Below are 27,779 nucleotides of genomic sequence, written 5' to 3'. Positions count from 1 at the left end.
CTCTGCCCTGACCCTCTCTTGGACCTTTCTTTCCAGTCCCCCATTGGCCCTCTAGCCGAGGTGGCTGGGGCAGTGACCATTTAGAACCTCATCGTTTCTCACCCAGACGACTACAGTTTCTTCTTAATTATCCCCAGCTTCCAGTTATTCCTCCTTCCGATTCCTACAATGCTCTTTCTTAAAGTGCATCTTGTCACATGACATAGCCTTGAAGGAAACTAGTCCCTGCTCAGCCTAGTGTTTGAGGTGCAACTCTCCCCTTCCGCCCCCTTCCTCTCCATCTTCACCTGACCACACCCCACCAAACAACCGGAGACTTTCTCCTTCCCCAACAGCCGTGTCGGTTTCTCTGGTTGACGTGGTTCCCTGTGCCGGATCCCCTCCGTCACTGCCTGTCATCTTCTTATCCTTCCAAACCCATCTTGAGATGCCACATCTGAGAAACCTTGGCTGGTCCCCAAAGCTGGCTCCAACCTCTCCATCTCATAAGCCCTGAGCTCACACTCCTTGAATCCCTCCAGTGGGTGGATTTTCCTGCTCTGCTCTCTAGTATCATCCTCCGGTTTGGGGTTTATCACCCTCTAAAACACTGTCATCACCTTCATGTTCACAGAAGCATCCCGGAGAGTCTGGCAAATGTTTGCTGAAGGGAACTGAATTCAAGGAGAGCTTATGCAGTCCTAGGTCCATGGTGGGAGCTCACTCAGCCACCAAACAGCACTGGTGTCAGCTGTCATAATTCAAACAGCTCCACATGGCTGGGATTGGTCCCTTCCACCTGATATCTCACCTTCCTATTGGTGTGCCATTCTCTCCCTGTTTTGCTCCAAATTCACTAAAAGCAAAGACTGCATTTAATTCATATTTTCATCTCCCCCAGCACCGCAACTTGTACATAGTATCAAATACATGTTGCTTGAATCACATTTATTAAGTTTCATCGTGTCACAACTAGAGAGCCGTAACAGTGCCCAGGGTACTTACAAAAATGTAACCATGAATGATTAGTGGTACACAAAGTGATGTTAAGTGACACACAGACAAAACCTTTTTTTAATGGCCATATTTAGTTTTATTTTTTTAATGTGCACCAGGAAAAATATAATGATCACAGAATACCTGATTTCAGAGGTCTCAGTGCTTGAGGTGGGACTACATTTATTTAAGTTTTTAAAAGGAGAGTCAATTTAAAGAAAAACATTAAGTAAATAGTGGTAGATATTGCTCAGGGCAAAGCCAAATTTACAAAAGTTTTTAAAATGGGAATAAATTTAAAGAAAAAGATTAATAGTGATATTTAAATATGGCAACAAAAAAAAGTTAAGGGCCCAATGGTTAGGGTGTCCGCCTACCACATGGGAGGTCCACGGTTCAAACTCCAGGCCTCCTTGACCCGTGTGGAGCTGGCCCATGCGCAGTGCTGATGCGCGCAAGGAGTGCCGTGCCACGCAGGGGTGTCCCCCGCGTAGGGGAGCCCCACGCAAAAGGAGCATGCCCCATAAGGAGAGCCGCCCAGCGTGAAAGAAAGTGCAGCCTGCCCAAGAATGGTGCCGCACACGGGGAGAGCTGACACAAGATGATGCAACAAAAAGAAACACAGATTCCCAGTGCCGCTAATAAGGATAGAAGTGGTCACAGAAGAACACGCAGCGAATGGACACAGAGAGCAGACAACTGGGGGGTGGGGGGAGAGGAAACGGACAGAAAATTTTTTAAAAAGTTAAGGTGGAATAGGAAAGGTTTTGAGACACCCTGCCATATCTAGCCTTCCCAGTTTAAATCTGGTTTTGCTCCCAAATGTTTTATATGCCCACTCTGAAATTTATCCCTTTTAAGTATTCTCTCCTGGTCACATCAGGTCTCAGAAACCCCAAGTAGTTCCCAAAAGACAGCCTCATCTCACTTCTTCCACTGATGGTTCTAGTGTCATTAACCCTCTTTTGCAAACTCTCCCCTGATTTCTGCCCAGTGAACCTCAGTCCTTTCTGTTTTTTGTTCAAATCACACAAATGTACCCCACCTTGTCTTTGCTGAGACCCTGCTCCCTCCCCCTTTCCTCTCCACTAGCACAGGTGCTTCCCCCCTGAGTATGGAAGTTCAAAACTACCCACTTCTTCCACTTCTCATCCTAGTCCATCTTGGACCACACCTACCGCATTTACCCACATGTATATCTTTCATCACCCCAATGAGACTGTGAATTCAGCAAGAACAAAGACTGTGTCTTTATTTAGTGTTTTTAAAGCCTCAAACAGCCGACATCACAGTCAAACATACCACAGGTGCTAACCACAGGTCCATTAACAGGTCCAGTAAGCCACTAACAATTACTCTGCCAGCTTGTAAGCATGGAACTTGGTTAGGTTGTGTTCACCCACAGCACCATCCAAGTGGAGTTTTTGACTGCCCTTATCACGAAGTCCAGGTTTTAACAGTTTCCCTACACTCACCATTAGAACGCAGCTTCAGGACATTTCAGTAAGGAAATCACTCAGCCTGGGCACAGCCCTAACACTGGATGGAGTTGAAAATCGAAGGCTTTTAGCCTGAAAATTAATTTTATTTATCCTTTTTTAAAATAAATGATAAGAATCTCCTCCCCTATATATTACTTTCCTTTCTCAATCTTATTCAAGTTTATTTCAGTAGCTCAGTCTTTATTTTCCTGAGGAAATATAGCCCAGTGGCTATCAACATGAACTATGGATTCACACAGACATCGTTGGACTGTCAACTCTAACACTGACCAGCTCCAGGACATTGGGGAATTCATGTATTCACACAGCGAATATTAAGTGAAAGCTGCCAGGGGCCAGGCACTGTGCTTGACCTCACTATGCTTCAATGTTCTCACCTGTAAAATGGGAATAATAACATTTCCTGGCCATAGAAATATTGTCAGGTATTAAAGAAGATAATGCATGCAAAATACCTGGCATGCTTCCAGGTTCTCAGTAACAATAAATGTTAATTACCACTGTCATGATTATCATCACCGTTATCATTATCATTATCTTTGGTCTTTGTACAGCACTTAACGTGGCTAATTAAGTTTTCTTCTTAAAACTCTCTCTCCTCCCTCCCTTGACTTTATGGAGATTTCGTGTAGTGCTTTTAGTTAGCTAATATTTTAGATTTAGCTTATTAAATGAATAAATTAAAAAGAAAATGTCACAGGATAACTGGCATAACACAAAAATTCATAAGCAGGTGACTGGCTAGAGAGGGAATTAAAGTAAGTCTCCTTTGAGAAAGTGACATTTGGGATTTTCTTTAGAGATCACAGTGGCAGGACTTGTTAATGGTAGGGATCAGAAAAGAGAGGAAACCAAACATCATGCCAAAACTTTGATTGGAAAAACTGTGAAGACGGTGATGCCATCTTTGACACAAGAAATCTCGGGGAAGAACAGGTTTAAGATGGAAAATCAACAGTCCTGTGTCAGTCTTTGTAATTTAAGATGGTCGTTGGCCGTGTGAACACACCTGTCAACTAGGCATCTGGATGTACAAGTCTGAAAACATACACTTGGAAGTGATGGTACAGACATGGTACAAAGGGCCTGATGGGGTTACCTTGGGAGAATGGACAGAGATGAAGAAGGGCCTCAAATTCAAGTGTGTGGGTACTCCAACCCTCAGAAGCAGAGCCATGGTGAAGAAGCCAAAGGGAAACTGAGGCACAGCCAGGAAAGTGGAAGGAAAACTCAGAGGAAATAATGTCACAAAGCAAGAGACAGGAGTGAAGGGCTTTAAGATGGAGGAAATAATCGACTGTCAAAACCACTGCGAGGTCAAAGATGTGGTAGATGCTACCAAGTGCTTGTGCTTTAGCCACTCCCCTTCCTTCCTAACGAAACCCAATTTTACTTCAAGGTTGGTTATATGGTAACATGTTCAAGGAAAATGGGCCCCACTCGTAGACTTGGGATGAATTTAAATTTCGGATGACTGCTTCATGCAAAAATACATATTTGGGCAAGCTACAAGATGGTTGAACCTTGAAAACACATGCTAACTGAAAGAAGCCAGTCACAATTACATATTATATCATTCCATTTATATGAAATGTTCAAAACAGGCAAATCCATGGAGACAGAGGAGATTAGTGGTTGTCAGGGTCTGGGGGAGATTGGGGGAAATAAGAAGTGACTGCTAATGGGTATGGGGTTTCTTTTGGGTGATGAAAATGTCCTAAAATTAGGAAGTGCTGTTGGTTGCACACCTCTGTGCACAATACTAAAAACCATTGAACTGTACATTTTAGACAGGTGATATTTATAAAATCAATTATACCTTACGAAGCTATTATTTAAAAAACAGGGAGGGAGTGCCCACTATGTGCAGGATCTTTGACAGCCATGAGCAGCATGTCGGTCAGCTGGCTGAACATTAGGCTATTAACTGTAGTAACAAGTGAACTGACTCAAGCTGGTGTGAAGATGAAGCTTCTGTGTTAAGCACTGAGTATTATACCTGATACTTAGAAGAGTCTCAGGTAGAGGACGTTACCAGGCACCTTTTCTGTGCCGGAAACTGTGCTCAGCCTTTTGTGTGCATTGTTTTCATTGAAGTCTCACGAGCCCTGAGAGATGGGTGCTGTTACCATTTCAGGTTCTTGGGGGGGGCGGGGGAGGATACTGAGGCACAGAGAGGTAGGCAAGCACCTGAGGCCAGAAGCGTGGCCACGGCAGAGCTGGGAGGCAAGCCTGAGCTCTTACGCACACTCTCGCTGCACCCCTCACCTCCAGCAGCGGCCAGCCATAGCTACATGGTGACGATGGCCATCATCGGCATGCCCTTCAGGGATCCCCTGCTTGCCAGGACCCTTTTAAAATAGAGCACAGGGAGCGGATGTAACTCACTGGTTGAGCACCTGTTCCACCTGTACGAGGTTCCGGGTTCAATCCTTGATACCTCAAAAAATTTTAATTAATTAATTAATTAAAATAGAGCAGAATCCCCTGGTAGCTGCTGGTGGGGTGGCTCCCTCACATCCTTCCCAGCCGCTGAGCTGAGAGCCATGCCAAACTCCAAATGAGACTCTCATTGCCCACTGATTCTCAGGGTAGACCCCCCACCCCAGCCGGTCCAACCAGCTGCTGCCTCCTCGCCCCCACATGACCCAGTTGGCATCCTTGATCCTCTGTTGGCTCAGTTGCCCCCAGCAGCTCACATGCAACAAATTGACTGCCAGGATCATAACAAGCAGAAGCCCTCATTCACCCCTACTCAGGAGACAAGCAAATTTAGACGCGTTGGAAATCAAGTGTGGCAAAGAAAAAAATCGCCAACTGCTGGAGACTGTGCATGGGTGTGGGTGTGCACTGTATTTAAGTACCTAACATTTTGGCATCTTGCAATTCCGTGGAGATGAATGTGCATATCATCATAGGGGTGACAAACTCTAGTCTTATACACGTATAAGCCACAGTGTCTTAATTAACAAAGGTCCTTAATACAATTTAAATCCAAACTAGGCAACTCTGAGGACTTCTTTGAAACTGCTGAATTTTCTAACAGAATGTTGCTGCCTTCAGCAGGATCAACACTCATTCCATACTAAATTATCAAACTAAACACTTTTTGCAGAGCAAAAAGACATCAGAATGGTCTCCTTTTCATCCTTACTATAAAATTGTAAAAGCCCCCTACTTGTCAAATGTGTGCCTGAAATAGATTTCTAAAATGCAGAAGGTGACCTGAATGTCTGATGAGATGCCGAGCTTTGGCTAGGTGGTAAGTTTCTGAGGCAGAGACTATGTCTTATTCATCTCTAAATCTCCAGAGCCTAAACAGTGCTTGACACCAAGAAGGGACTCGATAAATATTTACTGAGTAAATGAGTGGATGCTTTCTCCAAGAGGCAGAATGTACACTCACATGCTTACCTGTTATAGGCTTATAGAGAATTTATTGGGGAATCACAGAACCGATATGCTTCTGGCTCTAATGGAGCTCCAGCTCTACATTCATACTTCCTCCCAAAGGACAACTTCAGGGGAAGGGAAAAGAAGCCCGCAGTACATGTTGGCATTACCAAGAGAGATAGTACTGAGTAACAGAGGTCGGCAGATAAGGGGTCAAGGGTGGGCTTTTGCCACCTTTGCTTTTGGGCCACGAGCAAGTCGCTTGACCTATCTAGACTTCGGTGTTGTCTTGAAAGGACACGGATAGCTCAAAGGTCCCTTCCAATCTTTAAAGTGATTTTAATGTGAACAAGGTACGCCCTGGGCAACATATACACCAGTGGAAGTTGGCCTGAGTTGCCCTTTCTGTCTTTCTCCAGCACCTGCTGCTCTCCTCCCGCACCCGTGGCCCTCCACCCCCACCCTGGCCCATCACACCTTCCTATCAGGACCCACGGCCCTCAGTCTGTGCCCTACCTGGCATCCCACCAAGACCTGTCCTTCCACGCTGTAGCTCTTTCCCTTCCCCACTTTGGGCCAACCCATCAATACATAGCGGACCTCCTGGTTCCATTCCCTCTTGGACCAGCTCTCTCCTAGACACCGGATTCCCTGGACTCAACTGATGGGGACCAAGAATTAATGCATTACCCTCAGGAACGATATTTGCATTTTAACACGATGTGTTGTGGAGTCTGTACCTCCAGCAAAGCATTTGTCATGGTATATCATAATTACTTGCTTTTGCGCTGGTCTTGGTGGATAGACTGGGTTCTCTGGTTACACAGCCTCAAGCCTTTTCCATCTTTCGGTGTTTAGTATCTTGCCCCGTTTCTGCAGGAACTTAATCAATGCTTACGGAACAACCAGATGGATAAATGAAAGACTGCCGATGAAAAGCGTAACAAAGGTTTTAGGCATCTTGACAAGCCTGGGAAAGGCGGATTTGGGTTGGGTGTGGAGGGGGACTCGGAGGGCTCCTCAAATCCCACCCCCTGTGGCTGTCTGCTCTGCCTGTCTTCAGAAAGGAAGCTGAATGCTGAGATTAGTGCCCGATGAGTGGCCATTCATGCTGATGTAGCAGCTGTGTTCTCACTTGCCAGAGAAAGGGACCAGCCTGTCCCAACCTCTCATTAATTCAGGCTTCTGTGAGGCCATCCAAGCTGAGGCCAGAAGGCTGCGATTAGCAGGGGTTCCCATGATAGTCAAAGAAGAAATACCCCAACACACAATACTCCCCTGCCCCAGACACACCAGGAACAAAGAGACAGCGGGGATGGAGGGAACACTGGCCAGCTGCAGTAGTCCCACTGTGCTGGATGCTTCTGAAAGGCATTTGAAGTACAACAGACTACGGGTACACCATAGTTTTTGGTTATTGATGTGCTGACTCCAGATATGTAAATTATCACAGTACCAAGGGCCATGAAACAAAGACAAGGGAAACATTATTTTAGTTAACAGAAATTTAAAATGTGCAGGTCATTGCTTTTGGACACACATTCTATTTGCCACCAGAAGTTTGCTTGGAATTGTAAACTAGAGATGTCAAATAAAGCTCTTCCCCACCGGAATGTTTTTGAAAATTCCCATGCTCCACGTAAGTAGCCAGTGGGTCCCCCAAGAGAGTCCCTCAGCACTATGCCTGGCACGCAGTACGTCTCCTCCATAAACATCTGCTGAACGAGTCAGTCGATTGATAGATCAACTGATGAGTGGTTTAAATGATCTTCAAAATACAAATCTGAGTCACTCTCCCTTTTCCGACCATTCAGTGCTCCCCCCCCCCCCTACTCTCAGCGGGGGAGAAAACCTTCCTTTATAGGCCTACTAAACCCCGCATAAACTGGCCTCCACCCACCACCCCAGCCTCCCCACTCTGTCTTGCCGCATCTCACATTGCAACCAGTTCCAGAACCCGGGTCTCCTGGCCAGTGCTCGCTGCCACGCCTCACTGACTTTCTCTGTTCTTTTCGGACACATCAAAAAAATCTCAAGACCTCAATCAGATTGTGAGCGTGGGAGTGTTATTCAAAATCATGAGTGCCATGAGCCACTGCCATTAGGCCCAGCTGAAGTATGTACACTACATGACTGATGACTAATTTTTCATAGTAAAAATGGAAAAGCCACGTGCACGTGGCAGAGTCTGGGTCACAAAGTTGCAGGTCCAGGCATTAGAAACGGGGCCTCGGAAAGTGTAGAGTTGGTCAGAAACTGAAATCACTAGTGTAAAACCACCCACCCTGTGTGTGTATGTGCCCATGTGTGTTTGTGTGTGTAGCGGGAACAGGGGACACAGAACCAGAAGGTGGGCACAAGGGCGACTCGGCATCCTGAGATTTTGTCGACCCTGGGTTACTATGGTGACAGACTCCGTGAGAGTCGCTCTGGAACGTGACTGGGGCCTCGGGCTGCCGCACTCACTCCACTCTCACCCATCCGAGGGCCTGGGAGGGAAGTGACGAGTTCAACAACGTCCAACTCCCCGACATTCTCAAGTCCACAGCGGTACTCAAAGAAGCCCCACTTATTCTCCTCTGCCCAGGGCACAGGAGCTCCAAACTTTATTAGAACATAAGATTGCCTCAGGAATAAGCCAAGGGAGCTTTTTTTTTCTTTTTTGAAACAGGGGGACTTCTAAGGGCAACAAATGTGTCCTGCTTCCTGGAAAACGTTTTCTCTTCAAGAGTGTGTAAAGGAGCAGGTGTTGCTCAGTGGTTTGAGCACCTGCTTTGCATGTACAAGGTCCCAGTTCAAACCCCGTTACCAAAAAAACAAGTGTGTGTGAAAAAGCAATAAGATAGAACCATTTCTGTAAAATGAGACAGAGAGTGCTCACAGTCCTCCACAATGGCCTTTCACCATGTGGCATGCCCAGCACATCCAGCACACCGTCCCTGCCTTCATTTCAGTCACACCACCCAGAAACGTGGTCGGCTGTCATTGCAGGAAGACACCAGACACGCACCACACATTCCCCGGCTTTCTAATGCTTGGCCCCGAGGTATTCACTTTTCTTGGTTTTATCCAAGGACGCTGGGTTTTGGTCACTGAATCTGTAAAGGGGAGAAGACCCATGAGTTGTCCTACTGAACCTCTGGGTTTGAGAGTGGGAGAAAATAGGATGCATTGTGGGGTCATTTCTTGTTACTGCTTTACAGAATTACGCCTAAATTGGTGCCTTCACAAGATAGGCTCAGTAGAGGCTTTTTGGAATTGAATAATCTGTTTGGACTAGTAGGTATACTGGGATCTAATATAAGACCATATATTCATATCGGGCATAAATCACCATACTCACTGTCTTTCTAGAATATCACTTCCAAAAGTGGGTCCAAAGGAGGGATAAATGGATTTAGATGAATTATGGTTCTGTGATCAAGTGGTTAAGCAAACTTAAACAGGTTTCTGTACTACAGGATGATCAGAGGGAGGCATACAGAGTAGAGGTAAGAGCTCAGGCATGAAGCAGAGACTCAGGGTTCAACTCTGGGCTGGCTCTATAGGTCTCAGCCTCCCTGTCCAGAAAATGGGAATATTAATTTCACCTGTTTCTTTGGATTATAAAGAGGATTAAGAATTATGAGGATTAAGAGATAATGATGATAAAGCACTTAGCACCATGTCTTGCACTTAGTAAATATTCAATAAATAATAGGGGGAAACACTTATGGTGGTTTTAAAATGTGCTCAAATTCTCTGGCATTCCTCCTTTCCAAAGCAGAGCTGAATACCACCACCCCTGCTAAGTGTGGGCCAAACTTAGTGACTCGTGTCTAATGAAAAGAATGTGGCAGTTGTAACAATGTGTCATTTTTAACAGATTTATTTTATTTATTTATTCCCCCACCACCACCCCTGACACCCTATTATTTGCACTCACTGTCTACTCTCTGTTTGTCTTTTTTTTTTTAGGCAACACTGTGAACCAAGTTCAGGATCTCCCATGTGGGAGGGAGGCAACCAATCACTTGAGCCACCCTCCCTGCTTGTTGTGTCTCTCATTGTGTTCCCTCACTGTGTCTCTTCATTGTGTCATCTTGTTGCGTCAGCTCACTGCACCAGCCCATCACATCAGCTCGCTGTCTTGCTCATTGTCTTTATTTTATTTTTTTGATTAATACATTTTTAATTGTATTTTTTGAAGATACATAGATCAAAAAAAAAATTACATTAAAAAATATAAGAGGTTCCCATATACCCCACACCCCAATCCCCCCACTCCTCCCACATCAACAACCTCTTTCATCACGGTGGCATTTTCATTGCATTTGTGCCTCTTCATTGCATCATCTTAATGCATCACCTCACCACGCCAGCCCATCGCATCAGCTCACTGTCTTATTCATTGTCTTTAGGAGGCACTGGGAACCAAACCTGGGACCTCCCATGTGGTAGGCAGGCACCCAACTGCTTGAGCCACATCTGCTTCCCAGTGATGTGTCATGAAAGGCACTGCCGATTCCATCTTGTTCTCTCTCAGGTCACATGCTCTAGGAGAAGCCAGCCACCATGTTGTGAGGACACTCAAGCAGCATGGAGAGACCCACTCTGGGAGGAAATGAGGTCTCTCACTAACAACCAGCAATTTGCAGGCCACATAGTATGCCATCTTGGAAACAGATCCCCCAGCCCAGGTCAAGGCTTCAGAAGACAGCATTCCATCCAGCCTCTGTCCACTCATGAGAGACTGCTAACCAGACCACCCAGCCATGCTGCTCTCAAATTCTTGACCATGGAAACTATGAGATTATAAATGTTTATCATGACTTAAGCTCCTAAATGTTGGGGTATTTGTTATACAGCAACACATAACTAGCATGCTGAGGGGCAAATGACTCTCCAGAAAGGAATGAGCATGCATCATTCTGAAAACTGACTGGACCATAAAACCACTTTTTTCCCTCAGAGCATCTGATGAGACTAGTTTGTGTTCCATGGAACATAATTTAGGAAAGACTGTCTAGACCTTAGGAATTTACAAAATTCATTCCCATTTATTATTTCATTTGATCATATCAACAACTGTGAATTAGGTACTACTGCTACCTTTATTTTACCCAAGAGAAAAAACTAGAGCTCAGAATGGTTAAGTGACATGTCCAAGTTCACACAGCTAGTAAAATTAATAGACTAGTAACTCACACTCAAGCATTGTGATTCAGAACCATATTCCTTCTCTGGTTCAACCAGAACAGCCTTGGTTTTATAAACCTGGACTAAGAATACTGGAGGCCTAGAAGAGTCCCAGGTGGGTTCTGCTGAGTCACCCACCCAGATAATCTGGAGAGAGAATAAGATGCTTTTTTCCAAGAGGCTGAAGCTGGAGCCTGCCCTGACTAAACAGAACACATGCCCTTTGCAATCCTGATACAGTGTAAGTAGCACCCACAGAGCCCTCACAAGCTCCAGGCCCTCCTCTGAGAGCTTTTCATATATCACTTTATTTAATCGACATAGTACACCAAAGAAGTACGGGCCAAAATTATTTGTATTTTACAGATGATGAAACAAGTCACAAAGAGATGAAGCAATTGCCCAAGATTAGCCACTATGAAGTGGTGAAGCTCAAATTAGGACCCAGGTGATCTAAAGACTGTTGGGACAAGAAGGGATCTTAGCAACCAAAGCCAGCTCCTTCGTTTTCCACACGAGAGTCACAGCCAGAACTCGAACCCATACCCACCACCCTAAGATCCTACAGGGAGTGGCATCTTGCCCAGGGGCTAGGTTCTAAAGTTAAATGAATACAACATGTATTTAATCTCCTATCAAGTTATTTTAAGGAAGTATATGCTCAACCAGATCTTCCATAACTACTTCCCATACGGCCTCAAACTGCACAAGAAATGAATGCCTTTGGCCTAAAAAGCAACATTCTCAACCAGTGGAATTCAGGGAGCTGACCCAGAGTGGTCCATTGTTAAGAGAGTAACAATAGACTGCCCCAAATTTGCCTGCAAAAAATTAACAGATAGACTCTTTTCATCTCTGAGCTCTTCCTCCTATCAATTTTGCTTGAACATTTGGTGCCTGTCTTCTTGTCTTGTATGACAAAGTAAATGAACGTTCATTGTCAAATATTTCACCTGATACCCAGCATCTCCCTTTAGCCTGTCAGGCTCATCCCACACTAAATTTATTAAGTTATCCTATTATCCATATCCTGCTAAAATAGTTAATGTTTCATTATTTGGGAGACCTAAAGGCCTACTTGCATGTGAGAAATTCATTTTCCTGGTATTAAAATCATCCCTACTCAGAGGGGATCTCTTTCCACAAGACTTGCATGCTACTTTATTGGAATTGTAGTTGGTGCTGGGTTTAAGATATATGTAGGGGATCTGAATCTCTGGACTGATAATATGACACCCAGGCCCAGAGCCTCAACAGACTTCAGCTCCTACACTTTGACTTATTGGACTTACTCCACTCAGCTAACATGGAGTTGAAGAAGGTCAACCACCACAACATGGAGCCTAGAGTGTCTACAACTAGAAGCGGGAAGAGTGCATCCAGTACCCATGTGGAATCTAAGCCCTCACTTGACATAGGTGTGCAATGGACACAACCAATCCAATGTCCACAGAGAAAATGTGGAATGGGTGTGGGAATGGTAGCCATGGGGGCTGCTGGGTGTGGGGAACGGGAGGAAGAGATGAGATGTGGAGGCGTTTTTGGGACGTGGAGTTGTCCTGGATAGTGCTTCACGGACAATTACGGGACTCTGTAGATCCCCCCAGGGCCCACTGGATGGAACGTGAGAGAGTCTGGGCTATGATGTGGACCATTGACTATGGGGTGCAGTGATGCTCAGAGATGAACTTACCAGGTGCAATGGATGTGTCATGATGATGGGAGAGAGTGTTGCTGTGGGGGGAGTGGGGGGCGGGGGCAGTGGGGTTGAATGGGACCTCATTTTTTTTTTAATGTAATTTAAAAAATAAATAAATAAATAATTTAATAAAAATAAATAAATAAAATAAAATAAAATCATCCCTAGCTTGTATGTCCGAATTACAAACACTGACATTTTTAAGCCATTCTACAAAGGTCACCGTAACTTTTACATTCACCACCTGAGCAAATCTTCATTGCCTCTTTAAGCATCTTTTCAAACTGCAAAGTCCCCAATATCAGGTAATAGGGTAGAAAAAATGTTAGGATCCTTTGTGTAAGAGATAGTAACTGAGATCAGAAAAAAATATATATGTGTGTGTATGTGTGTGTGTGAGAGAGAGAGAGAGAGAGAAGGAAGGAAAAGAAAGAAGAGAGAGTTTCTGTTTGAGGAGATAAAAAGTAGGGCTAATGGATATCTGTGATGATAGCACAATACTGTGAATGTAATTAATGCTACTGAACTGCACACATGAATGTGGTTAAAATGGGAACTTTTGAGTTGTGCATTTGCAACCGCAATAAAAACAATGTCTATATATATGTATATATCTACCACCAACGTATTCGAGCTCTCATATTCCCACATTCTTATCCACATTTGTATTACCAGATTTTAATGTTTTTTATCAATCTGGAAAAAAAAGATGGGAGGGTTGGAATGAGGGAGGTGAAGTTCCCCATGATCACGTGGTTTAGGTATGGCAGCTCCATATTTATTTCAAATCCCATGCTTCCATGTTTTCCCACCACTCCACTTAGCTTCAAAATTCCCCCCCCGGGAAAGGGGTAAAAATGGGATCAAATGTTACTGGGAGTACACAAACTCGACTCCCCTGAAATCCTACCTCCCACAACTTCTCGTGCCCATCTCACTCCCTTGCCTCTGGGAACGACCAAGGGAGAGAAGGCGATTCCTCTGGTCACCACCTCTCCCACCTGATGCCCTCCCTTCCAGCCCCACCCTACATGGAGGACTTGATAGGCAAATCTCATTTAAATTCATATAGTTATGGGGACTAGAGGGTCTCAAACTGCATCTGCAAACTACAAATAAATGTTCTAGAGAGTAAATAGGTTTCTGTTTCCCCATTCTGGGAGATGACAAGGAGCTGGACACAGACAAAGAACAAAGCCTCCCCTGAGAGTACCGCCCGGACCAGACTTCAAAAGTGGATGGTCCATTTGACCTCCGTAATTCTCAGGGAGGGAAATCTTCTAGGTAGGTGTAACCCACATGGTGACCTGGCTCCCGGGGTCACCTTTGGGTAGATTCTATAACCAAGTCATACAGATCTCCTAACACCAACCCTGTCTGCATCACCCAAGAAGTGCCCTGGCAAAATATTTGTCACCTTAATTCACTTTTCTGCTAAGCCAAGAGAGGACTCTGCACTGAAATCTCCTCATTGACTATTGGTAAAAAGCTTCATTCTGCTTTATCATTAAACGCTAACTTCCTGTGGATCAAAAGTATAAAGGAATGCATCTCTGACAGCAGTTAACGTCTGCTGCTAGGGTTTCCACTACAGATGCAAGAAAAAGAAGGTCCTGGCACTTTCTGTCTGGGTTGTGGCAGCCAATATAAAACGGGGGAATAAAGAAATTCTAAAAACATGGGGAAGGGGAAATAATCTTTGCTGCAACTCAGAAATAAACTTGTAAACAGTGGGGGAAAAAAAAGTATAAAAGAATCCACTAGTTCAAAAAAACATTTTTCTTACCAACAGCCGGCCTCCAGCACTGGGCCAATATTAGACACACTTCACACCCTATCTCATTTGTGGTTGAAGTTTCCCAATATGGGGAAAGATGTGGATAGTATTTTTTAAATGTATCTGATTTAAGATGATGCTCATATGCAGCCAAAGCACAAATGTTTTAGAAATAATGTGGAAGAGCAACATCAACTTGCCCAGTCCTAATTCCAGCCAGTGATTATTAGGATTGTCAAAAGGATGACGAAGCTCCCTTAGACACTGCTGGAAAAGAACTCTGATCCAAATCTTGGCCAGACAATCTTTGGAACACCTTTCTTCTTTACTTTCTAGGATAATTGTGGTGATTTGGGCACATTATCAATCCCATTTGGAATGCTGATCTCCTGAAAAGTTGGATATTAAAGCCAAAACACATGATTGTCTTTCCAGACAATCTAAGCAATGCAAATGCATGTTTGGAAACACATTAATAAAAATAGCACTAAAGCAACCTTGCAAATTGGGCACCTTCACTTTCACAAGAGAGTGAAATCGTTTAGCTACTAGAGCAGAGGTGGGATCCAAGGAACACACGAAAGGGTTGGCCCAGGCAAAAGCAGCCTGATGAGAACAGCCTTGTCCAAGAGCTCACCAGTTCGCCGAGACTTTTCCCTTTAAATCTCTCAGAGAAATCTGAGTACACTTTTGGGCAGGAAGGATTGAGAGAGTTTAGAATGGACAAGGACCCTGGAAGGAAGGCGAGCTTAAGGGAAATTGTCCTGGACTTAAGAATCAAAAGACCCGAGTGGGGCCCAGCTCTGCCTATGTGCCCCCAAAATAAATCCTTCTCATCTTAGTTTACCACTGGTAAATCTAAGACTTTAATATCAACAAAGTAGGGCTGTTTAAAGAACAAATGAGATCATTTGTAAAAAGTGTTCTGTAAACTGAAAGGTGCTATGCATGCACAGTACAGGTCTCTCCAGAATTTTGCATTAAAATATGCACTAAAAATGCAGCTTTAAAAAAATATCCATTTCCTGTTCTGTGGTTTGGCTTCTTTCTAAACTGGATTAAAATACCTAAAAATGGCCACACTCCAATGGTGAAAATGAGCCAAATTATTACCTGGACACTGACCTGTCTATCTTTGTTGGGCTAGATCAGCCCAGCCCCAGGTTAGACTTTTCGCTCTTGGTGAGGGAGGAGAAAAGAAGGAAAATAGTCTACTACAGGCTTTGGATAACTGGGAGTGTGCAAGTAAGTGGAAATATCAGTGTCCTTTCCAATATTCCATTATTTAGGAATGCCGTTCCTTTCTTCTTAGTTGTATATCACTATTCACAGCTTAAAAGAGTCCTAGAATTTCCATGATACATTTACCCTTAGAGTTCTTCTCCAATCCATCCCACTATCCATGCATCCATTCAGCAAAGGGTTATGGAGTGTTACCAATGTGCCAGGCACTCGCCAGGACACTGGGAATATGGCAGTGACAAGACAGGGAAGTCCCTGATCATGGAGCCCACATGCCAGTGAGGGAGGCTGGCAACAAACGTAACCTATGAGTAAGTAGTAAGGTGGTTCCAGATCATGACAAGCAGTAGGCAGACTACTAAATTGTAACATAATAAAGAGTGACGGGGCTGGGAAAGGGAAGGAAAGGACTGCAGGAGGAGAAAGGGAAGATCTGCCGAAAGAGGTGATATCTGAGCTGAAATTCAGATGATGGAAAGGAACCAGCCTTGCAAGCCCTCAAGGAAGAGCATTATAAGCAGCTGGGAACTGCAAGTGCAAAGGCCCTGAGGCAGGCACAAGTTTTATCTATTTGCAGAATAAAAGGAGCCCAGTGGCCCACAGGTCAGAACTAGGGAGACAGTTGAGGAGATAAGATCAAAGAAACTAAAGGTCCCTTTCCACAGGAGAGGTTAAATGAACAGCCCAAAGTCACACAGCTAACTAGTGGTACAGTTGGTTCAAGATCCTAATTCTTTTGCCCCCAAATCCAGTTTTTTTACACCATATTACATCTGCTTGGCTCGAGCTATTTGCCATTCTTAATAGCTTTGTAAAGCCCATTGGATACATAAACAAACCAGTCTCAATTTTAGGCAGAAAGTCCACAAGCAACCCTAGGGATTTAAAATGCACATCAATTTGGTATGAAAGCTGAGACCTAGTGCCAATCTTCTTTTGGGTAGGTCCTACACCAGCAGTAATTCTCATTTGTTGAAGGCTTCATTTCATGAATATGGAGGAAGGTCTCAGACCACCAGAGAGTAATCATTTTACATTTAAGTCTTTTCTTGCACCTAAGTCTCTCGACAGTGCTTTGCTTAATTTGCCCAAGTGCAATCAAAACCAATCTGTTCCCAAACCGTCTTCATTTTGTGCTATGGAATTGTCAGGTAATGGGGCTGTAAGTAAAACACCATAATTGCAATTTCCTTCCACAACCCATCAGCACCTCCACCTGAAGTTTCACGTTTGTTAATACCTCAATCCTACAATCCGTCTAATGCAAACTGTCCTTCTGCTTTTCCATTATAATGCGAGGTTCCCTTTCATCCTCACTCTCCTAAACATGCCGTGTTTACCCAAACCTCCAAAGAACAGACCCAAAGTCTGTTCAGTGGCCATGACTGGCCGGACAGAGCTGGAAGTGGAGACGCTATTTGGCTAGAGAAAGAAATGATTGGGGAAAAGGCGGATACACTCTCTCACTGCTCTCCCTCCTCCTCTCCTTCCTCAACCTCTCTCTTCTCCTCTTGTGTTTCCTCCTCTCCCCCTCTTTCTTCTTCTCCTCCACTCTCCCCTCCTCCTCTCCCAACAAGCCACTCCAGTCCCTGCCCTCAGGGAACCTCACTAGGCAAGAGTCAGAGGTTCCAATAACTTAAAAGACACAGACAAGGAGAGTATTTAAGAGCCCAGATTCTAGTCCAGCCCCACCACATTAGCTGTGTGTCCTTGGACAAGTTACTCAACTTCTTAGTTCCTCAGTTTCCTCATCTGTAAAATTAGGATAGTACCTTCTTCCTAGGTTTTCTTTGAAGATTAAATAAATTAATATATGTAAAACATTAGACCAGTGCCTGGCACATAGTTCTAAACAGGTGTGAGATATGGCACTGCACTCCCTACTCTTCTTCCGCCTCCAACCCTGGCTAGGAAAGACCACTGCCAACCCACCTTCAGAAACAATCATGCATCAAGTCATGGCATGCCTAAGTCAGACCACCTGATTGCAAGGCAGCTCAGTGGTGTCTTGGTGACGAATCAAGTGTCAAATGGGGACAGTGACACTTAAATCATCAGAAAGCTATTGGGAAAATGAAGTGAAATGATGTACATAAAACACCTGGCACAGAAGCATGCTCATTAAATGTATTCTTATTGGGGTCTTTTAAATTTCAGCACTATGGTTGTGACTGTGGATGCTTCTTGAATGCTTCTTCACTGTTCAGGTTGTAAAATGTGGAAAACAGCTGTAATTATCACTATGATATGAACATATAGAGTGATGATCATATAGAGAGACATTTTAAAAGCTAAGGCAAATCTCACAGAAACAACCTCAGGCCCTTCCCATGCCACCAAGTTCATCGAAGATCCCGACTCTTTAGACACCTTAGACTCTGACAAACGCCTTGGATGACTGAGGGATATCTCCAGCTCAGCATGTCTTAGACTAAATTATGAGCTTTGCCTCAAAGTTGGGTTCTGCCCCACTGCCACCCCAGTCCTTCAAATTCCTCCACCATCACACTTTATTCATGTAAAGCCTGTTGATTTCACATCATCCACCCACTGCTGCATCCCCACAGCCACCATCTTGGTCTATGCCTCCATGGCATCAGGTCCCTCGCATCCACTGGGGCCACACACCACTCATTTCAGTTTAGATCGTATTCTTGCTCTGCTTGAAAACCTTCAGTACTTAAGATAAAGACTACACTCTTTCCCCCCACCCTAGGGCCCCCCTCCAACAACACAGCCCTGCATGGTCTGAGCCCTGTGGACACCCCACCACCTTCACCAGCCGTACCTCAAAACACACCCATGCTCTCTGCTCCAGCCATGGGGACCTCCTTTCAGTTCCTCAAAAGCATAGTGCTCCCTTCTGCCTCAGGGCCTTTGCACTTGCTATTCCCTCTTCTGGAACACATTCCCTCCCCCTTCCTTATTAGCTAGTTGACTCCTACTCATCATCCAGGTCTCAGTACAAATGTTACCTCCTCAGGGAAGCCTTCCCTGATCACTCCCCTCCTCTGGTCCTTGTCAATCTCTTGTACCAATTGCATTCTTAGAACCCTGATCCTCTCCCTCATGGAACATACTTGAACTTGTAATTATGTATTCCTCTGCGGGGTGATTGATTTAGGTCCCCCTCCCTCTTTGTTAACTCAAAGAAGGCAGAGTTTTGCCTGTCCTGTTCTGACTATATTCTCAGTACCTAAAACAGTGCTTGATATATGTAGTAGGTATTCAATAAAAATGTTTATGGGGATTTAAAAAGGAAAAAAGCCAAGTCACACATCCATATTTCTAGAGACTTAGAGACAAACATAGAAAGGATGGTTGTATCTAAGGTGTAACAATCTCCGTTTTTTAAAAAGGCAATACCATTCACTCTTCAACAGCCAGTCAATTTTAGTTAACACATTAGTGGATTTTAAAGAAGAAATGCACTCATAAAGCACATTAAAACACATTTTAACCCCAAGATACACAGAGGTGTTGCCCAGCCCAACTCAGCCATCAGATGAGCTAAGAGAAATGCTGGAGCATTCTTGTCAAAACTGGGCACTTGAGGTCAATTTGTCCTGCTCCCATCCTGATCACATCGGTATGCTAATTACAGACACAGGGGCCAACACTGGGCACACACAAATCTATCCCAATCGCTCCCTTCTGCGCCCAGGAAACACTGTCCAACATTCTTAAGAGCCTGTGGACTGCTCCGACCGGCACACTGCAGGCCCCCTACCCGCGCCCCTCCCAGCCCCACCCTTCTGGCAAACCTTCTCTCCTTCAGCCTCGCTACTCCGACCTGAACCAAACTAGCTGCCTGGTTTGGGAATAAGATTGGACCAAGACTCGGGAGGCTCCCTTGGGCTCCATTATTCCGCATGATGTGCGAAAAGGGCCACCCCCAGGGACCGCTGCTGCGGAGCCGAGCCCCACTTGCTGCCAGGAAACCTTTCCCGCTGAGGACACTCCGGGCAGGCGGCGCAGCTCCGGGTCCAGGGGGAGGCACCCCACCCATCTGCCAGAGAGACAAAGATCACTAGAAACAAAGGACACACACGCACTCGCCCACACAAAGTCAAAAGCCAGTACCGACACTTGATGCAATTTCAAGCCAAACAGGCGGCTAAGGTGGATCTTTTCATCGATCATTAAGTAGATAGGAAAACAACCCGGGAGGGACAATGATTATGTGATAATGCCTGGCACCATCCTGGTTCGGAACCCACGCTGCTCCACCCCCCTCCCACCCGCTGCAGTTCCCAGGCGCATTTCCCGGCCTCGGGACACACGCTGCCGGGAGCAAGAGTCCTTCCACTCCCGCAGGCTCACACGGGCGGGAGATGGAGGCGACGAGGGCGGCCGAAAGTAGGCAATACCAACCTTTAGGATCCCAGTTCACCTGTTTCCTTGGAGTATCGATTGGAAATTTCATTGCTCCGTTGCCCGAAAGGGGGGAAAAAATGAAACAGAATCAAAATAAAGTCCTCAAGCTTTTTTACGCCTCGGTACAGCAGTCCAACAAAACAATTTCCAAGGATGGGGGAGCCTGGACTGGTTCGTGGAGAAACCCCAGAGAAAAGACAAGTGGAAAAATATTGGCTTAGGGGAGAACTGGAGAGGGCCTGGGTGTTTGCACCAGTTGGGAGGTGGCCGATGGCGACCCCCCGGGTCAAAGGCAAAGTAAGCTGAGTGAGGGGTGGCTGGAGAGGAAGGTGCGGGAAGAGGAAAAGGCCAAGCGGCTTCCAAACGCCGCGCGGGAAGGTTGGCGTAGGAGCAGCCGTGGGGCCGGCGCGAGCGAGAAGCCCACTGCAGTGTCGCTCCGGCCCCCGAAGGCGTGTGCGCACACACTCCCTCACACACACACACCCGCACACACCCGCCCGGGCGCGCGCTCGGGCGGGCACGTCGCCGCGCTCCGGCGCGCCAAGCGCACCCGCCCCACCCCGGCCGCGGCGCTGCGCCCCTGGGCGACGCCCCTCGCCCCCCATTCCCCACCCCCCGAAAGCTATTGGACGTGGGGGTGGCGCGGTGCCCGGGCAGCGCGCCGCAGGCGCCGCGCCACGGCGGGGAGGGCGCGGGGAGGCGCGCTGGGGTCCCCGCTCCCGGCCGCGGACTTGCCCGCGGGCGGCTGCGGGGTGCGGGGCGCGGGCGGCGGGGGCGCCGCTACTTACTGGCTCGGCCGGCCGGCGGGCAGGCGGGCGTGGAGGCGGCCGCGGCGCGCTCCGCGGAGTTGCGGCCGGAGACACGCTTGGCTGCCTGGAAGGCGCTGCGGGAGGCGGAGGAAGGGCCGCGCCGACCCCGCCGCGGACCTCGGTCTCGGGGGTGACCGCCTCTCACTGCTCCTACCCCGGGCGTCCCCCGTCTTTTCCTTTTTCTCACTTCATTTTTTTTTCACTTCAGTCCCTTTCTGGGCCTGGTTCTCCCGCCCGCGCCCCGAACCCACTTCCCCACCGCGCTCCGAGGAGGCCGGTGCCAGCCATGAACCTTTTGTTCTGGGACCGCACCGCGTCGGCGGCCTTCTCCCAGCCCGAGGAAGCTCGCTCCCCAGGCGCAGCCTGGTCCCTTCCCAGCTACCTGCCACCCGGCTGGGGCCGCGGCGCGGAGGCCCCGCAGGAGAGAGGAGTTGCTAAGACCCGGCGGCCCCGGGGAGAGGCGGCCCGGGGAGCCGGGACCCAGCAGCGGCAGGTGCGAGCGGACCCTAGACATGTTCCCGAAAGAGACCAAACCCGCCGCATCTCCCCACCCCCACCCCCTACTGCCCGGGCCTAAAGCCGCACAGGGGCTTGTGGGGAGGCCTTGGTCTCCAGAGGATTTTGGTGACGCTGAATGCTCTGGAATGGGCCGCTGAAGTGCCAGTATGAATGCTGTGTATAAATTCCTTTCTGATCTCTAGCAACGGAGCCCAGCATATAGTAGATGCTCAAGAAATCCTTGCCAAATAGAGGCGTGAATTCGTGGTGCAATGTGGGAAACGAAATCTTGGTTTTGGATGAGGTTTCTAAAATCCATTGTTCATTCAACGGAGCCCCTACTATGAGCCATCTCTGTGCTAGGTGCTGCCATATGACAGAGGACAAGGCAGATGTGGACCCTTGGTGGAGCTGACCACTTCTAGTGCCATGAGGATGGGTTACAGTGTTGTTACCTTTACTTATGAAAGACAAAGTGACTGCCCAGCTCCCTCTCAAGCCCGCCCCGGGGCTCGACCGCGTGCCCCAGCAGCTGCTCTCTGGGTGGTGGGCCATGCTGGGGCACCTTGAGGCTTCGGAGCCCTGCGCTGGCAGTGCCTCTCATTGTCCACCACTCCACCCCCTCTGTCACATCAAGCATCTGAGACCCGGGCGAGGGCCGCAGAGGTCCACTCTGGTCCTTGGGAAGGTTGGTGCTTTGCCACTGCCCCACAGGCACCCCCCTGCGTTTAGGCAGGCCCCCGGCCACGCAAAGCTGGTATCAGTCTTAGGCCTGTGACTCCTCGGCCTGTGAGCAGGTGCGGGACCCAGGTGCTTCAGAGCCACCTTCTCTGGGTCTGCATTTCCACAGTTTGCTTCCCTCTACGAGGAGAAGGCTGATCAGGTGGACAAGGCATGGATTGAGACAGAAAAAGAATTTCTGCTTCTCCCAGCCATACCCCAGAGACACCAGAATGTACATAAATTCTGGACTTGAGCCCTAAGAGAGCTGCTTCTAAGTGACTGAGAAATGCTCCCAGCCTCACTCTGCCTGCTCCCCCCTAACTGCTCCTGGGCAGAAGGGCTCCAGCTCAATCCCTGCAATGCAATGATCGTACCTGCATCAGAGTTAGAGGCAGGTGTCAGCCCAGAAGCCAGCAGCACCCGAGACCCCCTCTTTCCTGAAGCCTCCAAGCAGGAGAAGACAAGATGAACACTTATGTTCCTCTCCCCTTCTCATCTGCCCCCTCCCTTAATCTTGCCTTGTCTTGTTTCACAGGGAAGGAGACTAAGACCCAGAGAGGTGAAGGAACATAGCCAAGGTCATAACACCAAGACTCAAACCCAAGCCTGCCTTACGCAAAGGCCCATCTCTCTGCTGTGCCAGAACCTTGTGGCTCACCTTGTCCCTGGATCCATGACTCTGACCCTAAAGCTGCCAGATGGGTTCTTTTGGATGATGCCAGTCTATACACTACATTAGCTAAGACTCCAGCTCCGCCTTCTTTGCAAAATGAATTAAGCTATCCTGGTGCCGTGAGGTCTGTCTACATCAGGGAATCAGTTAAGTATCTAAGGCAAATTCCTCGGATAAGACGCAGCCTTGGGATATATCATTCAGCCAATCAACAAGCATTTCCTGAGTACCCACTGTGTCCAAGATAGATTGCAGGTGCTCATCAGAAGTTATTTTGCGCCCCCACCCAAGAGAGGCATTGACAGGACAGTTACTTGAGGACTGGGGAGGTTTGGTATGAACGCTGTTGGGGTGGAAGAATCAGGATGGAAGGGACTTCTAGAGCTCCTGATCTGGGTCAAAGACTTTGACTGATCATTTGCTGTTAGGATCATCTTTCTGCTAAATCACTTGCGTTCACACAAACACACGAACCAACTTCTGGGGCTTTTTCTCACCTCCACTTCCATTCTCCCTTCTCAGAATTTGAACAAGTTTGTGGCAAAGAATTCAACCCAAACAAACAACAAACAAATAGTATGTCCCAGCACGCCCTCCTACCTACGTGCCTGAAATCAAGCCCAGCTCCTAAACTGTATTTAGGACGAGAACACCCCCTCCCAAGAAAAACAACTTCATAGATCAACCCTCTCTGCTACAGCAATCCCCACCCACCACCCTCAATCCCACCCTTCTGTTTTTGCGGATTGGGTTTCACTTACCCCAATAAGAAGGAAAGAAGAGCTCCGTGTAGAGAAAAAACATCCAAAAAAGATGCCCCCGCAAGCGGTTCCCTCTCCATCTGCGTCGCCGCAACTTCCATGGCTATTGCGGCGGACGGGTTAAGTCTGGTGGGAAGAGACCGCCTCGGCGTCCTGCGGCAGGAAAACAAAGCATCCTGGGGCAAAGTCTCCCTGCACTTGCCTGCCTTGGCCAGGAGCCCCGGGCTGGCGGCGGCCGCGTCCTGGGTGCATTCAGTGATAAAGGGCGCCGTCCCTCGCGGGGGAAGCGCTGCTGCCAATCGTCCTAGGCTCTGCAGCTCAGAACCTGCCAGGCTGAAGCGCATCAGTGGTTGCCGCACCACTTTCACGAACGCCGCGGCGCCCGGCGTGGGCAGGCTGGGGAAGTCCAAAACCCCCAGTCATCTCCACGAGGAAGTTGCCCTAGAGTTAGCTGGCTCCTGTGCCCTTTCCCCAGCCTGCAGCCCAGGGCGGGTGTGAGACTGGAGGGGGTGGTGCCTGCCAGGCGGGGAGCCTCGGGATGGCTGGCGGTGAACTACCCAGCCGGAGGAACGCGGCATCAGGGGTGAGGCAGGAGAATTTGCTGGGACAAGGAAGCGCAGGGAGTGCTGAAGCAGCTTGGGGACTCCTGCTTAGTGCTCCTTCTTCAAACAGAAGGGGTGGGGGAATCTGATTCGAATCTACTTTAAATTCACCGGTATGGTAATACATTCATTTATCTGCCTTGGGTCTTTCCCTTTGGTTTCATCATTCCTCTCTGAAATCCAAAAGAAATCCCTGGAAATCCCTTTCTTCCAACTCTTCCCCACTCCGGCTCCCTCCACCTCTCCCCCCCCCCCCCCCCCAAGACATCTTAAGTAAGTCCTCTAATAGAAAAACTGCAGAGAAGCTTCCGTTTCATTTTGTGATCCCACCGCCTTTTGACCTGGTGTATACCCACTTAGGGTAAACTGATAAAGCTATACATTAAAGGCAGCTGAAACTTCTGGATACCAGAGGTGTTTTGTTCCCCCAGCAAAGTTTCCACTTTGTTCTCAGCATTAATCACGCCCACGTTTGTCTTCATGTCCCAACCAGCATCTGCGAAAACACACCCTTAAATACACGTTGCTCTAATCTGGGGTTTTGCCTTTAGGCTTGGAAAAGCTGTAGCTGCATCAGCAGTGAAAGGGCAGAGGGTGTCTTGTGTCATCGTAGCCCTGGAAGCATGAGGCTGGGCTGTTCAATAACAAACTGTGTGTAAATCCTGCAGATTTATTTTTGGTGACTCAAACCTCTGATTGGGCATTAATGATGACAACATACCATGAACTCCAAAGAAGTTGTAATTAAAGCATCAGGCTGATTAGCATGTTTCATAACCAGGGACTGCATCCTCTTCCCTTGTAAGTTTCTTTTTTCTAAAGTTAGACTTTGAGAAAATACTGTTTAATCTCCAATAAAAAATTGTGTCAAACATCTTAACAAAGAAATGGTCGGAGCTTTAATGCTGCCCTCAGATACCATTGCTTCTTAGAAAACAACTTTTAAAGTGATTTCTTCTCTCTGAAATACCAGCTAAATAAAATCCCAGGTGCGGCGGCTTGCTCGGTCGGTAGAGGTGGGGTCTGGCTGCGGACGAGGGGTCGGTCCAGCTCTGGACGAGGGTTCGGTCCCGCTTGGGACAAGGGGTCGGTCCGGCAGCAGACGAGGGATCGGTCTCACAAGGGGTTGCGCGGTTCGGCTGACGGGGTCGCCCGGCGAAGCCGGCGACGAAGGGGTCGCCCGGAGAAGCAGGCGACGAAGGGGTCGCCCGGAGAAGCAGGCGACGAACTGGGGACAAGGGAGGCCAGGCCCTTGTCGGGGGCTCTCAGGACTGGAGGGCGCACGGCAGAAGAACTACCGCGGAGACAAGGTAAACACGCAAGTCCACTTTACTGAGGGAGAGGCAACAGTTTTATAGGGGCTGGGGAAGGCTGATTGGTCGAAGCCACGCCCTGTTCTGATTGGTTGCCGGCGAAAGGTCAGTGGGCGGTACTGGACGGGGGAGGGGTGGTGGTTAGGGATTGGCTGTCGCTGTTGCTGGGGGAAGGGGCAGGGTTTAGGGATTGGTGGCTGCTGTTGCTGGGGTGGAGGGCAGACTGGATTTTTCCGCCCACTTGCCTGGCTGTTGCTGCTGTCGGGGGAGGGGAAAAGGGCGGGCTGGATTTTTCCGCCCACACCTGGCTGTTGCTGCTGTCGGGGGAGGGGAAAAGGGCAGACTGGAATTTTCTGCCCTGCGCCTGCGCAGGGAGAAGGAAGAAGAAGGGTGCCGCCCCACAAGGCATCGGGTGGCGCCATCTGGGAGGAGGGGCGGCCGCGGAAGCATGGCTGCCGAGAAGGGGAGACCCGAGGGCACTCTGCGCCCATACCGAGCTTCCTTCAGGGGTGGCAGTGGGCCCGACCAACCACCCTTTTATGGGGGCAGCGGAATTAGGCCTACCGCGGCCGCTCCCCTGCCAGGCCAGCAAACCACACTTCAGCCCAAGGGGTGACCGCACCCAGGTATTTTTGTTTTAGGTTAGGACAACCAGCTTTATGTTCATTAGTACAGGAGTACACTGTATGTATTTTACAACATCTGTACTTCATATACATCACATATCACTGACGTATATAAATCCTAAGTCATTAAAAAATATGTAACTGTCGAGTGTTACCTGTTTTAAAAAACAGGAGGAATTGCATGCCTTTTAGATAAAAGTCAGAATGGTGCTTTTGTATTCTGAAGTGTACTGTATACCCAGGATACCTTGGCCCTCCAAACTAATTTACAAATCAAGTGCATCAACTGTGGCTGAGATTTAGATTTCATAAAGACAGCTGACTCAGTGGGAGAAAATATTTGGAAATCACATTATCTGATAAGGATTTCATATCCATGATATATAAAGAGATGTTACTACTCAACAATAAAGAGACAAATGACCCGATTGAAAATGGGCAAAAGACTTGAGTAGACATTTGTCCAAAGAAAAAACACAAATGGCAAAAAAGAAAAAGAAAAAATGTTCAATATCACTAACGATTAGGAAAATGCAGTCAAAGTTACAATGAGATCTCATCTCGACCTATCATAATGGTCACTATTAAAAAAACAGAACTGCAAGAGTGGGAGGGAATGTGGAAAGATAGGAACACTTATAGGAATGCAGAATGGCGCAGCCACTTTGGAGGACTGTGTAGCAGTTCCTAAAGAAGTTGAATATAGAGTTGCCACGTGGCACTGCAATGCCACTACTGGGTATATAACCAGAAGAACTGAGAGCAGGGACGCAAATAGACATCTGCACACCTATCTATGTTCATAGCAGCATTATCCATGATTGCCAAAAGTTGGAAACAACCCATGTGTCCATCAACCAATGAACGGATAAACTAATTGTGGTGTAGTCACACGATGGAACATTATGCAGCTATAAGAAGAAATGAAGTTGTAAAGCATTTGACAACGTGTATGAACCTGGAGGGCATTATGTTGACTGAAGCAAGCCAGACACAAAAGGATAAATACTGTATGATTGCTCTACTGTGAACTAAATATATTGTGTAACATATTGTATGATTCCATTTATATAAAATTTAAATATAAATCAATTTATAAAGATGAAATTTGATTAGTGGTTATGTAGGGCTAAGGAAGGCATGCTAAGGGATGTGGAGTTTTTCTTTATGGAGTAATGAAATAATTCTAACATTTTTTGTGGTGATGAATGTACAACATTGTGATTATACTAACAGCCAGTGATTATACACTTTAGGTAAATCATGTGGTATGTGAATATATCTCAAACAGTTTAATTAATAAGTAAATAATTGTGCAAGAATATCCAGAAATAGCAGCTGTGCACAGAAGGGGAAAGAGAGAGAGCGATTGAGAGGTGAAGAATTTTCTTGTTTGTCTGGTTTTTGTTTATTATTATTATTGAAATAATGAAAATGCTCTAATAATGATCAAAGTGATGAATGCACAACTATGTGATTATTCCAAATACCATTGATTGTATACTTTGGGTGAATTGTATGCTTTATTAATATGCATCAATAAAATTGATTTGTTAAAAAAGACTTTATTTACTATATGTAAATACATTACTTGATTTATATACAGAATTCCTTCCTTGTACAAGAGGTTA

General features: G+C 47.0%; 1 protein-coding gene across 3 annotated transcripts in view; it reads right to left on the bottom strand.

Annotated features, from left to right (window-relative positions):
• Window positions 1–24,151, bottom strand: part of KCNK10 (potassium two pore domain channel subfamily K member 10) — a 201,318-nt gene extending 177,167 nt beyond the window's left edge. Inside the window, exon 1 of one of the 3 annotated variants that reach the window (XR_011648283.1) lies at window positions 20,141–20,677. Coding sequence is in view for 2 of the 3 variants with exons in the window: in XM_004476012.3 (XP_004476069.2) it covers window positions 20,141–20,192 (52 nt within the window). In the remaining variant the exon portion in view is untranslated. Of the gene's footprint in view, window positions 1–20,140; window positions 20,705–23,607 lie in introns of those variants that run through there. The other 2 variants (XM_004476013.3, XM_004476012.3) reach the window with 2 other exon arrangements.
• Window positions 24,152–27,779: the final 3,628 nt, after the last annotated feature.

Source organism: Dasypus novemcinctus, chromosome 3 (assembly GCF_030445035.2).
Source record: "Dasypus novemcinctus isolate mDasNov1 chromosome 3, mDasNov1.1.hap2, whole genome shotgun sequence".
Lineage (NCBI taxonomy): Eukaryota > Metazoa > Chordata > Mammalia > Cingulata > Dasypodidae > Dasypus > Dasypus novemcinctus.
The sequence above is the reverse complement of the archived record's forward strand: the minus strand, read 5'-3'. Positions and strand labels throughout refer to the sequence as shown.